Here is a 14,665-nt window from a genome sequence, read left to right on the forward strand (position 1 = left end):
GTTGGCAGCTGATGGTCTTCATCTAAGCTTCGAAGGTGTTGCCATCATCGCCAGCCACATTCGCGAACTCTGCTGCAAACGTTTCCTAGGAACTACATCATCATGGCGTGACTGCCCACCTTGCGAACCCCCAGAACGATCTACGCCGACGTCCCCCAGGAGACGCCAACAAACGTCCCCTGCGGGTGCTACACACAACTCCGGTTCTTCAAGCCAAGACACAACTCGGCAAAACCGAACTGAGGCTCCCGCCACCACGGGTCATCGCTACCCTACCCGCCGGAACGCCGGTCGAGGGAGTGCCACCGACTGACGGCAGGCGCCTGCGCTTAAAGGCAATGTTTCAAGTCTTCCTTCGCGAGAGTTTTTAGAAGCTAGGAAAATTATTGAGAAAAGGGTTCGTTCCGAGCTACACGTATTCTCACTTACGAGCTACTTGAATGCTTCGGTGGTCCCGAAAGGTTTACAGATAAGATTTAAACCAGCTACTTCTGAACTTTCGGCCTCTAACAAAACCAAATGGCAAGAAGTGTTAAGTAAAGCGTCCTTAGATCTCATACCCATAATTATTGACCATTATAAATCTTGCACGCAAGACCTTCAGCATACAGAAGCTCGCCTGTTAAAGAAGCTAGCAGTGCATGAGTCTGAATGTTTAAGTGCCTATGAAGAACGTAAGAGGAACAAGTTAAACACAACTAAACAGAAGAAGTTTCTACGTGATGGTTTATGTACGCACGAACGCAAATTTGAGGTGACCAAACGCGCCGCAACACGTTCGAATGATTCGAAAGACCAGTCTTCTCAAATAGATAGCAGCGTTGTAAACCTTTCAAACATAGTTCTTTCCAACGAACAAATGGGTGCTCTGTCAAAGGGCCTCAACTTTTGCCCCGCTTCAGGTGGCTTCAACGAGTTTCAACTTCTGAAGGATCTACACAACTTTTCCCGTAATTTGCGTCTGAGAGAATACTATCATGACCGCCGAAGCCCGAATGAAACCAGACCTGCACTACCGACATATAAACAATGGACACCCCCACCACATCGCGACAGATGTCTTGACATTTACATAAACGCTGTACAACGCGACATTTTCGCTGCCTATAAGAAAACTGCGCCTTACCGCCACAATTTGTCCAAAAAAGAGAAGGTTGCTCTCGAACAGTTGTCGACAAACCATGACATCGTCATCAAACCAGCCGATAAAGGGGGGGCCATTGTAATTCTCAACGCGGTTGATTATATAAGCGAGGCCGAGAGGCAACTTTCAGATGCCACTTTTTACAAAGCTTTGCCCTCCGATCCTACCAGCGAATTTAAATCTAAGCTTAAGGACGCACTTACGTCTTTACTAGAACATGGTAAATTAGATGAAAAGACAGTCCGCTCTTTGGTACCACTCAGTCCCGTAGCGGGAAGATTTTATATGCTTCCTAAAATTCACAAGCAGAATAATCCCGGCCGCCCCATCATTTCCGGAATCGGCACCGTTACCGAAAATTTATCTCGTTACGTTGACTCCCTCATAAACAAGATTCCAGCCACATTTCCGTCATTCATCAAAGACACCAACCATTTCCTTCAAGAAATTGTAGATCTTCATGTTCCATCTGGTTCAATGTTAGTAACGCTGGACGTAGCATCACTATACACCAACATACCGCATAAAGATGGTATTTCTGCAGTAATAAAGGCCTATGAAAATTCCCCTTTAGATAAACCTATTGATAAAGAAGCGCTTGGTACTCTTTTGAAACTTATCCTTGAATTAAACAATTTTGAGTTTAACAACATTCACTATGTACAAGCCAACGGCACCTCAATGGGTACGAAAGTAGGCCCTAACTACGCTAACATTTTTATGGGCATTCTGGAATGCGAATTTTTAGGTAAAAACATGCTTCAACCTCTCTACTATAGGCGCTTCATTGACGATATTTTTCTTGTCTGGACACACGATGAAGCAGGTCTGCTTGGTTTCATTCAAAAGTTTAATAATTTCCATCCGTCTATTAAGTTCTCGCACCAATTTTCGCGCACTTCTGTAAATTTTCTCGATGTCACAGTCACCATTTCCGAAGGACAACTTGCTACGAAGCTGTTCCGCAAGCCTACTGACCGACATCAACTCCTGCATTTTCAGAGTAGCCACCCCCGGCATTGCAAAACAGGAATTCCCTATAGCCAGGCTCACCGCTTTAAACGGTTGTGCTCTGACCGTACAGATTTCATTGAAAATTGTAATAGGCTCAAAAGTTCTCTAGTAAAAAGAAAATACCCGGAAAAACTAATAGACGATGCCATAACTCGAGCTGACCAACTCAACCGCACCGAGATTCTGAAAGGAAAGGACGGGAACGATAGCTCTGCTCAAACTAACCTTGTTCTGACATTTTCATCATCAGCTCCTAAGGTATCTGCTATATTGAAACGGCACCACAACATCTTAACCGAAAGTGATAATCTCAAAAAAATTTTTTCTGTTCCACCTCGTGTTGTTTACCGACGGTCAAAAAACCTTCACGACATGTTAACGTCATCTAAAATTGGTACCCGTAAAGAGAGTGGCTGTGCACCTTGTAACAAACCACGGTGCAAAGTGTGTGCGCACATGCAAACCACGCAAAACGCCGCGAGCACGTCTTCGGACTTTAAATTAAAGATTCGTGGTAGCTTCGACTGCGACACTTATAATGCCGTATACATGTTGGAATGTAGTGCCTGTTTGAAACAATATATTGGTCATACTGAAACTCCATTTAGAATACGCTTTAATAACCACAAATCCCATGTAAATATATTCCCTCATCTACCGCTATCACGACACGTTCGCATGCCGGGCCACTCTTTCGATCAAATGAAAGCGACCATTCTTGAATCTGGTTTCCGCTCAAACCATGATCGTGAACTCCGGGAATCATACCTGATATTCAAGTTCAATACTGTAGCAGATGGTATCAATGAGGATGCAGGCACACTGACGTGCCTTCCTTCCACGTAAGCTTATTGGTCAACAATATAACAAGTGTACGCTAGTCTGCTTCTTTATCAGAGAGTGCGCTGTGCTGATAATGTATACAGAAACAGCGATTCTTATATAATAGAATTATTTATCATCGGCAACGCGTATATCTTACACGCGAACCATTATTGTAAGAAAAGAGCTTTGACATCCGTAATGTCGCGATGCACACGTGTATCCCGCAAAGCCGTATCAGCTGCCAAATACTTACAAATGGTGACATCACACAGTGCTGTATAGATATATATTTTTGATCACTGAAAACCGTTTTTGTGCTGATACAGATGAGCCTTGTTCGTTACACAAGAGCATGTGTGTTTTTTTGGGGGGGTCTCGAATATAGACATATATAAGCGCGCGAATTTTATGCCCTGTATTCCCAGACGAAGACCGGTCCCACGGTCGAAACGTCGGACTAAACTGTGCTGAAACGTTCGTTGTGTGTGAATTACTCCTTTTTCTATACTATCAGAGCCTGCGTGATACTTCCTATAATCCCTATATATATATATATATATACATATATATATATATATATATATATATCAGGGGGAGACCGGAAAAGAGAACGACGAAGACAATGTTGTGTTGGATTGTGTTCGAGTGCATGGCTCTTGTACGTTACATTCGGTGGCAGCGGTGACAACGTTAACCCATGTTCACAAGGAGTAAGGCTGCCGCGACAGATGCACCCTACGAAAGACGACACGTCATCGACGGCCCTGGAACCTCCTGTTCCGACGACGCAGAAAAGCTTGGCACAAGCTACGGGAGCCCCTGTCTCATCAAACACCCCGCCACCAGCGCCCCATCAGCCTCTTCTCTCAGAGTTTGATGTCCAGGATACGTCAAATCACCTTCAACAGTCATGCGCTGGTGCCATTTTACCTATACCTGACTGCCTGCAAGCCCTTGTTTAACAAGGTGAGCCTTAATGCAAGATTTCGAAGCTCGCTTCGCTACCCGCTTGCCCTCTCTTGAGGCCACTCTCGCCCAACGCGTCCCGACCACGGACGTCGTCACCGACCTAGCTGCACGGCTCTCTGTCATTGAGGAGCATTCTGGCTTTCAGCAACGAGTGTCTACCACGGTCGAATGAAATGTTTCTCTGTCAGCTCAGCCTTGGTTTTTCGGAGCACAACTTCCACCACCTACCATCGATGGCAACACGTCGTGAGCAGCATTTTGGCGCAGTTCAAGTCTCTTGCTGCCCTGAACGGCTTGACAGTTCAAAATAAAGCTCAGGCGCTCGTTCTGGAGCTCCAAGGTGCCGTGATTGAATACCTCGAGTACATCCCGCAAGTCGTCCGCTCGAAATATGAAGCTCTGGTCTCGGCGCTGGAAACCGAATTCGGTGGCAGTCATCTGCTTCAGCCCTACCTCACACAAATGAAACACGTTCGACAAGTTCACCGCGACCTTCAAGAGCTCGCTGCTCACGTCGACAGCTTGTCCCGGAAGGCCTTGTCGGGTTGCCCTACAGCAACCATGGACCATAATGCTGCTAATGTCTTAGTTGATGCCATCAATAACACAAGTGTCCAACTCTTCGTCCGCCTCGCTCATCCAATTGACGATCAGCTTTAGCTATCGCTCTTGAGGCGGAGATACACGAACGCTCGCAAGCAGCTGAAGATCCATACAGGAGGCCACCCTACAAGGACGCATCAACCCGAACCCAGCTTTGGGCTCCTGCTCGGCTCCACGATCCTACAGCTGTACTCCGGCACTACCACTGCAAGAATGTTGGGCATTTCGCTCGGAACTGCACTCGGGTGACTGAGTCGCTGACAAACTCAGCTCCTCCTATGCAGTCTTCCTCAGAAAACTGCAATTCGGAAGATCGAGGGCAGGACCCCGCATAATGGCTGAAGCCCCTCTTCTTTCACTTGGCCCCTTCACCGAGATGCCAACTCTGCCGGTGAAGCTTGGATATCTGCCGCAGCACGTTGAAGCACTAGAGGACACAGGGACTGCATTCAGTTTTTTAGCGACTAGTTTCTTGCCTGGAAGATTTTCGGTGAGTCCTGAGCAGGCCGATCGACCCCATTTCATCCTAGCTGACGGAGCCACTCTACCTACTCTCGGCAAAGTGTGCCTGAATGTGTGAGCGCTCGAAAAGACAGTGAGACAGCGGTTCCTTGTAGTCCCAAACCTGTGTGTGCCAGTGATCTTAGGCTGTGATTGGTGCGCAAAGTTTGGCATTAGTTTGCAGTTTAACGGCACTGATTGCACCATTGAAATGACATCTACCACTTCGACATTGACTCGAGCAAGTGTTGAAACCTCCAGTAAAGCTTGCTCTAGGGAGTCGTATTTCCCGTTGAGTTTTGTCACTCACAGAACAGTTGACAAAGCGCGCTCCGTGCTCGCTGACAACTACCACATGATGAAAAGTCTGATAAATAAATTTTCTTCGAAAGTCGGCATTCCAAAAACGGGCACAAATTCGGCTGGGGGTACAAACCGAAGTGAGCAACCTAAAATAGGAAAACCATCTCTGCTTCTCAATCGTGTGATAGCGGCGACCTCAGTTACCATCCCCTGGTAGTCTGCTGCGTAGATTCCTGATTACAGCCCCGACAAGTCCTTTGTTGACAAGGACATTCTTGTACAAAGTACCGTTTGTTCCCAACCTGGAGGCGAATTCGCAATACCCCGGGCCCTCCATCGCTGTTCCGGCAAAACCTTTGCAGTGCTTCTCTTCAACCTGTCCGACAGTATCCTATGCGTGCCGTCAGGCACCGTCTTCGGTACCTGTACCTACCTTGAAGTACCGTCTGTCGTAGCAGTAGTACAGCCCGTAGCACCTTCGCCACCAACTGCATCGCGCCCTTAGACTGGAATGAATTCCAGTTTGGCCCCAACTTGACTCCATCGCAAAAAGCTGAGATTAAAGCACTTCTACGAAAATTTCGTGACTGCGTGGCGATGTCACCCAGTGAGTTCGGCCACACTCCATTGGTGCAGCACCGAATCGACACTCGCACTAAAGTTCCTGTTCGGCATCACGCGCATCGAGCCTCTTCCTGTGAACGCGCAGAAATTGCTAAGCATGATGACATGCTAAGCATGATGACATGCAAGAATGACATGCTTAAGCGTGGTATCATATCGCGTTCGTCAAGTCCGTGGTCGTCCCCCGTAGTTCTTGTGAGAAAGAAAGATGGCACGATCTGTTTCTGTGTTGATTATCGGCGGCTAAATAGTGTCACCAAGCCTGACGTTTAACCGCTTCCTCGTCTTAACGACGCCCTTGACCGCCTGAATGGTGCCCGTTTTTTCACTATGCTGGATCTTCTTTTTGGCTATTGGCTGGGGGAACTAGACCCGAATGACGCTGACATGACCACATTTATAACTACGGATGACCTATACCACTTCAACCGCCTGACATTTGGTCTCTTCAATGCTCCTGCTACATGTCAGCGATCAATGGACTGGGTTCTTGGCATCTCAAGTGGTCGATGGATTTGGTCTATTTAGACGACAAATTGTCTATGCTCCCACCTTTCCCGAACACCTCAGACGTTTCGAAATGGTCTTGCGTGTTCTCCAAGACGCTCGCCTTTGCAATAACCTGCCAAGTGCTTTTTTGGCTTTTCGAAAGTTAGTTACTTGGGACACGTAGTCAGCCCCAAAGGCATCAGAGCTGATCCCACTGATCCCACGAAGCTCCAAGCCATTGCCTGTATTCCACCTCCCACCACGGCTAAGCAGCTTAAAAGTTTTTTTGGCTTTGCTTCATATTTCAGACGCTTTGCCCTGACTTTGCTTCTCGCGCAGTAGCTCTCAACGAACTACTGAAGAAATAGGTTCGTTGGAAACGGGGACCCTATCAAGAAGCTGCCTTCCGCGACCTCGAGACTGCCCTTCAAGCACCGCCGACGCTTGCGCACTGTGACAAGAATGCCGCGACGATTCTACACACCAATTCTAGTGGTCTTAGCCTCAAAGCTGTTCTCTTGCAAATTAACGAGGGTGGGCAGGGGAGACCAGTCACTTATACTAGCCGCCGGCTGAGTGAACCAGAGAGCCGATACCACGCCTCGGAACTTGAGTGCTTGGCAGGTTTTGGCAGTCGAAAAATTCCGTTCATACGTTAATGGTAAAAGCTTCACGGTCGTTACCGACAACGTCGCCCTTCGCTGGCTTCAAACAAAAAAGACCTTAATACTAAGTTTGCAAGGTGGGCTCTCAAACTGCACGATTACAACTTTTCTATGGTCCATCGCAGCGGCATTCACCACGAAGACGCTGACTACCTTTCTCGCTACCCGACAGCTTTCAGCGACATCTCCCCAGTCTCTGCAGCGCTTACTTTACGAACTACACAGCTACAAGATGCAGAAATTGTCGATGTAACCCGACGACTAACCCGCGAATTATGCACTCCCAAGCGTCGTCATGAAAGTCTTCCTGCGTCGTATGTCGTTAGAGAGGGAATTCTTTATCACCGAAATTATCTCGATTTTCGTGTGTGCCTGTTGTGCCGGTTGCCATGCGACAATCGGTGCTATTCATGTGCCACGACGCTCCGACTGCCGGTCACCTCGGGCTGCATAAGACGCTGGCAGACATCAAAGAGAGGTTTTGGTGGCGACGCATGCGCAGTGACATTTCCCGCTACGTTTTGTCGCGCACAGTCTCTCAAGCACGGAAGGATACCACAAATCCGCAACTGGTCCCCATTCAAACCATCCCTTTTCATGAAACACCACTTGAGATTCTGGGACTTGATCATATGGGATCGTTTCCACGTACGTCACGCGGCAACAAGTTTCTCATCGTTGCCACGAACTATCTCGCGAAGTGGACTGAAGTCAGCAGCATCCCTGACTCTTCGACTCTGCACGTCCACGTGTTCATCAACAAGTACGTCAATTTTCGACACGGCACGCGACACTTGCTCATCACTGATCGTGGCACGGCCTTCACGTTCCACGCATTCATAAACCTACTGAACGATCATAGAATTCAGCATGCTGCGAACTCCTCAGCACCCACGAACACACGGCCTTGTGGAACGTACAAACTTTACCATAAAAGACATACTGTCGTCATACTTGAGTCCCAGTCATAACAACTGGGATGAATACGTCGCCGCAGCTGTCTTCGCCCTCAATACGTCACAGCAGGAAATCACACGGGAGTCACCGTTCAAGCTTGTCTATAGAAGGGCGCCAAGTCCTTCGCAAGAGAGCTTCATTGGTTCGAACACAACAACGCAAGGCCGTCTGGAAGATACCTATACTTCGGAGCTTCTTCGGAAGGCTCACTTTAGAGCGCACCTGGCAATAACGCATCGTCAGGCGAAATTCCGCTCGCCTTCCAACGAGAACCACACCCCTTTCAAACAAGGAGACCTAGCGAGTGTCGTGTTTTCTTGTCCTCTTCGTCCCCGTCAAATTTGCGCTACTACAACATATGGTTAAATGATGTCTCACCAACTAGCCCAGCTCTCAACCCTACTGAAGGAGACCTAGTGCTGGTTCGACGCACCCAGCGTGTTCCACAACGTTGCCAGAAGTATTTTTTCTGGTGTGCTGGCCCATTTCGCATGGTGAAAGCCCTAGGCCTTGTTACGTTCCGCCTAAAAGTTATTCCCTAGCTGAGCACTAAACGCCGAAACCGTGTTTTTCCGCCCATGCAAGCCAGTTGAAAGTTAATGTGCCGCGTTATTTCTGTATTCACACCTCTTCGCCTTCTGGCTCAGACTTCAGGGGAGAGAGGTTGGCGAATGTAGTGGATCATTACAACGGGGTGACCCGTGCGTGAGGGGTAGACCGGAAAAGAGAATGACGAAGACAGTGTTGGACTGTGTTTGAGTGATTGGCTCTTGTACGTCACATTATATATATATATATATATATATATATATATATATATATATATATATATATATATATATATATATATATATATATATATATATATATATATGATGCATGACATTGACGCCGCTGCCGTCGGTGAAATCCATCCGAGAGCGTCCATATATTTGCTATCACGCTAAATGGTCGGCCCTTCGCTTGCTCCGATAAAATTGGTCTCGTAAGGAATTTCCTCTCCGGCTTGTTGTCTGCGTTATATAGGAGAATCACGAGCCACCAACATGCCCATAAGAGCCAGGGTAGAGCCAATTGTTTTTACATAGCGTAAACATTTTGCGCGCTACAACGCAATAAAGTAAATGAAGATAGAAGGAAACGGGACAACAGAATCGTGCTTGTGCTTCTTGGGCAACACCCACTTGTGCTGTGCCATTTCTTTCTTTCTTCATCAATTTCCTTTCATTCTTTTGACGAGTAGGAGTCTCTCGGAGACGAAGATGACGAAGTTCGGAGAAGATTGCAAAAGGCGTGAGCACACGCATCATACAGCGAGGCCCGAGGCGCGTGACCTTAGCAGCAAGCGGCGCGTGAGCAGCGACGAGCTGGCCTTATCGACGTGTACTTTGCAGGAGAAGGTCGCATCGCCAGCAAACGCACTGGCAACGAGAGCTGCAGGACAGCGACTTGGCTGCCTGTGACACGGGCCTCCCGATAAGTAGAAGGGCACCTCGACGTGCTTCGAAGGGAGGCTGCTCGGGATGCAGCCGCCGTGCGAAGCAAGCGCCAACGTTCCTGGCGTGAACCCTATTCAAAGCAAGCCGCCAAAGACAGTTCCCGGGTGGCCACGTCAGCGTGCAGCACCGAGCATCGCCTATAGCTGCTAAGACCAACCACCTAGACACCACCACGTCACCGGCCTCAGGCGACGATTACGACGAGCGACCACGTCAGCAGCGGCAAGAACGGGGACGTTCGCCGAAAGCGTCGAGATCCCCGACAGGTACTGGACACGACAAACCAGGACATACGCGTCGTGATCCTCAGAGCTGACAAGTAAGATCAGCCAGGATCTTGAGCGAGACTATGACGACATGATGCCAGATGACGTGTACTAGGACAGTTTAGTTTATAGTGCAGTTAGCGTGTTCCAGTGGGCTTAGTTTGAGATTGAAGCTGGTAATATTGGATTCGTATCCTGGTATACAGAGGGTTTGTCTTGTGTGTGTGCTCATTGATTAGTTTGTTTGTTTTTTTTTGTTAACAGAGCCTTGTCTCAGTTCATCATTCGCAGCAGCAGCCCGAGATAGGTGGCAGTTGTAGTGCACAAAAAGTGTACACAATTTTGCACTCTTATATTCAGAACTTGTCTCTTTGAGGTATTATTCACATAGATCTGCAGAAGACGGTAGTAATCAACGTTTTATTGTATTTATAGAGTGGCATAACGTATCATTTTCACCGAACAATAAACGGTTGAGAGGTCCCTCACCTGTGGGTCGCAGGCGGCTGGTGTCACTGTCTTCATCCACCAGGCCTGCTGCACAGAGCGCCTCGACAGCTTCCCGGCAGAGTGCTGCGCATGAGTGACGGCTTCATATCACACTCGTACGTTCTTTTAATAAAATCACTGAATCATCAATTATAAATAATGTGGCAGATGCCATAAGGAATCAGTTTCATGCGAAGCACTCAGCGAGTTGTTCCCTATGCTGCAATTTCCGGCTTTGAGTCATGAATTACGAAGTTGACTGGAGTAGAGCATAGTGGACAGTCGTGTAGTGTAGCAGATTTGCGTACCTACTGGGTTTACCAAGCACAAAGGCTACACTGCCATGGCCTTTAAATAGTGGCATATATTCTGACGTAGCGTGACCACTCACGTTATTGCAAAGCAATCAGTACTGCCAGAATGAAACGCACTTTACGGTGCGATGTTGTGAATATCGCACGTAAGTTTCTTCAGCGTTTTGAAAAGATATTTGAACTGCCCGAAGAAGACAACACGTTAGACACGTAGAACAATCGCAAACGAAGCGCACGCTTGCAACTGTGTATTTTGCAAAGGTACTAAATATACTGACATCATGAAAAATTCACAGCATATCAACGGAGTGAATGTAGATGAGTTAGGCGCAGCGTCCGTCCATACGTCCACCTGTCTAACTGTGACAGGCAGATAGACGGAGGAACCGGTAGACAGACAGATGAACGGGCGCACGCTTCGACGCTCTCATCATCACTGACTCCGTGAATAGGCAGTGAATTCTTATGGCCTCAGTGACGTTCCAGTGACGTCATCATGACGTCACTTGTACTGGTGCCACCTGCTGAGTAAGTCATAAAACTAGGCGGTCACGTACCAAGATATAAAAGAAATGTACAGACCCACTGCTTAAAAAGCATCGCCCCTAAAGCATCCACAAGTATAAATAAAGTACGCAAAATGCGCGTCAAACGTCTTATATAAAATTCCGTTATCATGTCACCGGTCGTGCATTCCTCTAACCATGTGGTGCTTCAATGAACGCACGCAGGAACACAAACAATCCATGCGCACAAGCTCGGGCAGTAATCTCGTATTACACTTCAAGAACTGCAACAACTGTTTGCCGCAGCCGGATAAAACGAGTTTCCTTTGTAAGGCAAAAACCAGTACAGAAATAGAGGGCATTCTTCACAGCATAAGAAGGGGAGACGTGTGTTAGTTCACCCTCATCATCTTCATCACATACAGAAGAACATATCCTGCGCAGGCGTACTGTCAGTGCGACGTCAACTGTGGTTAACTTCTCAACATGTAGATCATACGTGGAGTTTACGTCCCACATCCACAATTTATTCGAAGCATTGTCGGTACTTTTGAGTAGATCCTCGGTACAGTGCGATCAACTTTAAGTACTCGCGCCAGCCTTTGGACAGTGTTTTCGGCTTTTTACCAGGGTTTGAAATCATTCAGGGCACGCCTGTGCAATTCCACCTTCGAAAAAGTGCCTAACAAAAATTCCACAAGGCACAATATCCTTTCGCAAGAAAGTGGAAGCTGAGCTCGAACGCTTATTGAGCAAAGCCATTTCATTGCTCGTAGCACATTCCGAGTGGGTGGCAGCAATCATGTCAGTGCTGAAAAAATACAGCCCCTCCGCATCTGTGGTGCTTTTAAAAACACAAATAATAATGCCCGCACAGTGAGCAGTACCCACTGCATTTTCACGCAGGATTGTGGTGGATATCTCTTAACTACTTTAGAACTCAAGCACGCATATAACCAACTTCCCCTGAATGACAAAGTGAGGAATCTGGCCGTGATGAACACATACAAGTGGCTATACCCGTGTTCCGTTAGGAGTTGCTTCGGGTCTCGTAATTTTCATTACCGCATGCAAACTGTTCTGGCTGGCCATCCACTTGTACTCGGACGACGTATATGCATAGACCTGAACGTCACGACCGAAAGGACTCGGTACTCCAGGATGTTCTAGGCCGGCTGCTTGAGGATGGTGTAAGCTGAGGGCAGAAAAATGACGTTTTTGCTAAGATTCAATCCTTCAATTACAACATCGGGTCTACAAAAACGGCTTGCACCCACTTAAAAAGAACCTTGCCGCAATACGCTATTCACCCCGGCCAACAAATAAAGGTAAACTACGCTTGCTTTTTTTTTACCAAGAGTAGGTTTTCTGCCAGGGTACTCCAACACTTCAGTGACGTACTTTCGTCATGGAAACGACATGTAAAATTAACTTACTGCACAGAAGAAAAAGTTACGTTAACGGGAGTCGAACCCGCAATTTCGTTCAGCGACCACAGCTGCCGGGCATGCTATTTACTGCCGCGGTCACATAATTTCTAGGCCTTATCAAAACGCCTTTTGTATCTACCACTGCCATCTCGCAGTACTCTTAGTGAAGTGTAACAGTGCATGATTACCGTGGCCACCAGGTTTAGTTCCTTCAACGCCTTCTTTCTACGCGTCTTTGCTATGCAATGCTTTCCAACACAAGTGCAATTTTATCAAAATTTTAGCACACTGCCTTGTGGTGACCTACCCAAAGCGTCCAAGTCGCTCATAGCATCCATGCATACCAACAACAGCTCTGCAATGCATACAGCTAAGGACTCGCTTTGCCTGGATAGGATTCCACGTTCTCCGGTTACGCTTAACACGCGCAAAATCGTCTCCAGCCGAAAAGGAAGACACAACAAACGTTGCCTTTCCCTCTATTCAGACAGTAGCTTTTAATAGCTCGAACATGCCGCGAGTAGGTGACTCTAGCTAACGTTTTGCGTACTATCAGTGACGCTCTTCTCACTGTCACACTGCTTTCTTTGGTTCTAGTTTCATCGTTTACTGCAGCTCCAACATGCATTCATGAGCACAATTCCAAGTTTAATAGTCAATCAATAATTAATCATGAACGTTAGCCGTCGGAATAGAGATATATCACTAAGCGTCGACGGAGATACATTAAGAAAAAACAGTGCCTAAATTTAGCTGTCAAACACTGAGACATCAATCAATCAATCAGTCGACTCTTTATTTCAGACAAATGTATGTCTAGGATACAAGGAAAAAAGGCAGATGAGCTCTGCCTGATGGGACCCCAGCACCCGCATGCGCCACTCAGAGCCTCCATTGTGTAAGCTCCCTTCCATTAGTGTGTAGCCAGCACAAACTATTTTTGTAAGGAGACATTTTATTTTCAAAGTGTACCGATTGTTAAGATGAAGGGATGATCCATGTTTGTTTATGGTGGGTATCTGCCGACTTACCATGCATGGCAAGAACCATTATGGCAAGAACCATGGCAAGAACCATTATCAATGGTTCTTGCAGCACATGTAGACGATGCTGTCCCCCTTAAATCATCTGCTCGAAAAATAACGTAGATAGGAGTTGGTAGCGCCGCAGGAAAATTCATATCTCAAAGCAAAACAAACTCTTCTGAGTTCGCCAGTGCTGACATACTTGAAATTCGGTGCGTTATTATCAGAATTAGGTGCTGTCATCCCGCACTGCATGGGCAACAAGAATAAGCCAATTGCCTCTTCGTCACACACAGAGACACGTGTCGAGAAACATTATTCTCAGCTAAAGGAGCCTCGGGGGCTGGTGCTCAGAGTAACAAAGTTTCCTAACTACATTCTGGGGCACGAGTTCGTGCAGGTAACAGAACACAAACCCCTAGTGGGCTTTCTAAGAGAAGATCGACTGGTTCCACCAGTGGCGTCCGCACGTACATAGAGCTGGACCTTCTTGCTTAGCCAATGGTGGCACTGCATCTGGTACAAGGCCAGGAAGCGAAACGCCAACGAAGCCGACGCGCTTTGCCACTTGCCAGTGTCGACAACAGGTGGTAGTTACTCGGGCGCATTATCAGAATACGTGCTGTCCACCCAGCACCTCGACAGGTCTTTTGTGCTGGCGGGTGCCCTACTGGCGCTTGACTACCTAGTTCTTGACTACCTAGGTAGTCAAGAACTTCCACCTTAACGCATGGCTAAAACGCCTCTCACCACTTTACAGCTCTTTTCAACCACATTTTTGCAAAATACAGGAGCTGTAAAGCACAGAAGGTCTACTTCACTAGAGTCTTAGAATTGTCGTAACATGCTACGCCTTTATTCAGCATTCTTCGGAAAGGTGTGCCATCTGCTATGCACTTCTAATGCTCCATTTTGATTATGCACTGGCTGACGAGACTGAAAAATCATGCCTGTGACTTTTCAAGTGGGTTCGATCATCCAACAACTTACTGGTTACAGAATTCGCATTGTGGACGCCTCGATGTTACTTCACTCTTCTAAG

The 14,665-nt window shown here is 47.2% G+C and overlaps 1 protein-coding gene across 1 annotated transcript in view; it reads right to left on the reverse strand.

Annotated features, from left to right (window-relative positions):
* Window positions 1–14,665, reverse strand: part of LOC142803214 (putative ATP-dependent DNA helicase HFM1) — a 1,032,948-nt gene that overhangs the window by 790,968 nt on the left and 227,315 nt on the right. Inside the window, exon 11 of the mRNA XM_075888308.1 lies at window positions 10,349–10,432. Within this exon, the coding sequence (XP_075744423.1) occupies window positions 10,349–10,432 (84 nt within the window). The remainder of the gene's footprint in view (window positions 1–10,348; window positions 10,433–14,665) is intronic.

Source organism: Rhipicephalus microplus, chromosome 3 (assembly GCF_043290135.1).
Source record: "Rhipicephalus microplus isolate Deutch F79 chromosome 3, USDA_Rmic, whole genome shotgun sequence".
NCBI lineage: Eukaryota > Metazoa > Arthropoda > Arachnida > Ixodida > Ixodidae > Rhipicephalus > Rhipicephalus microplus.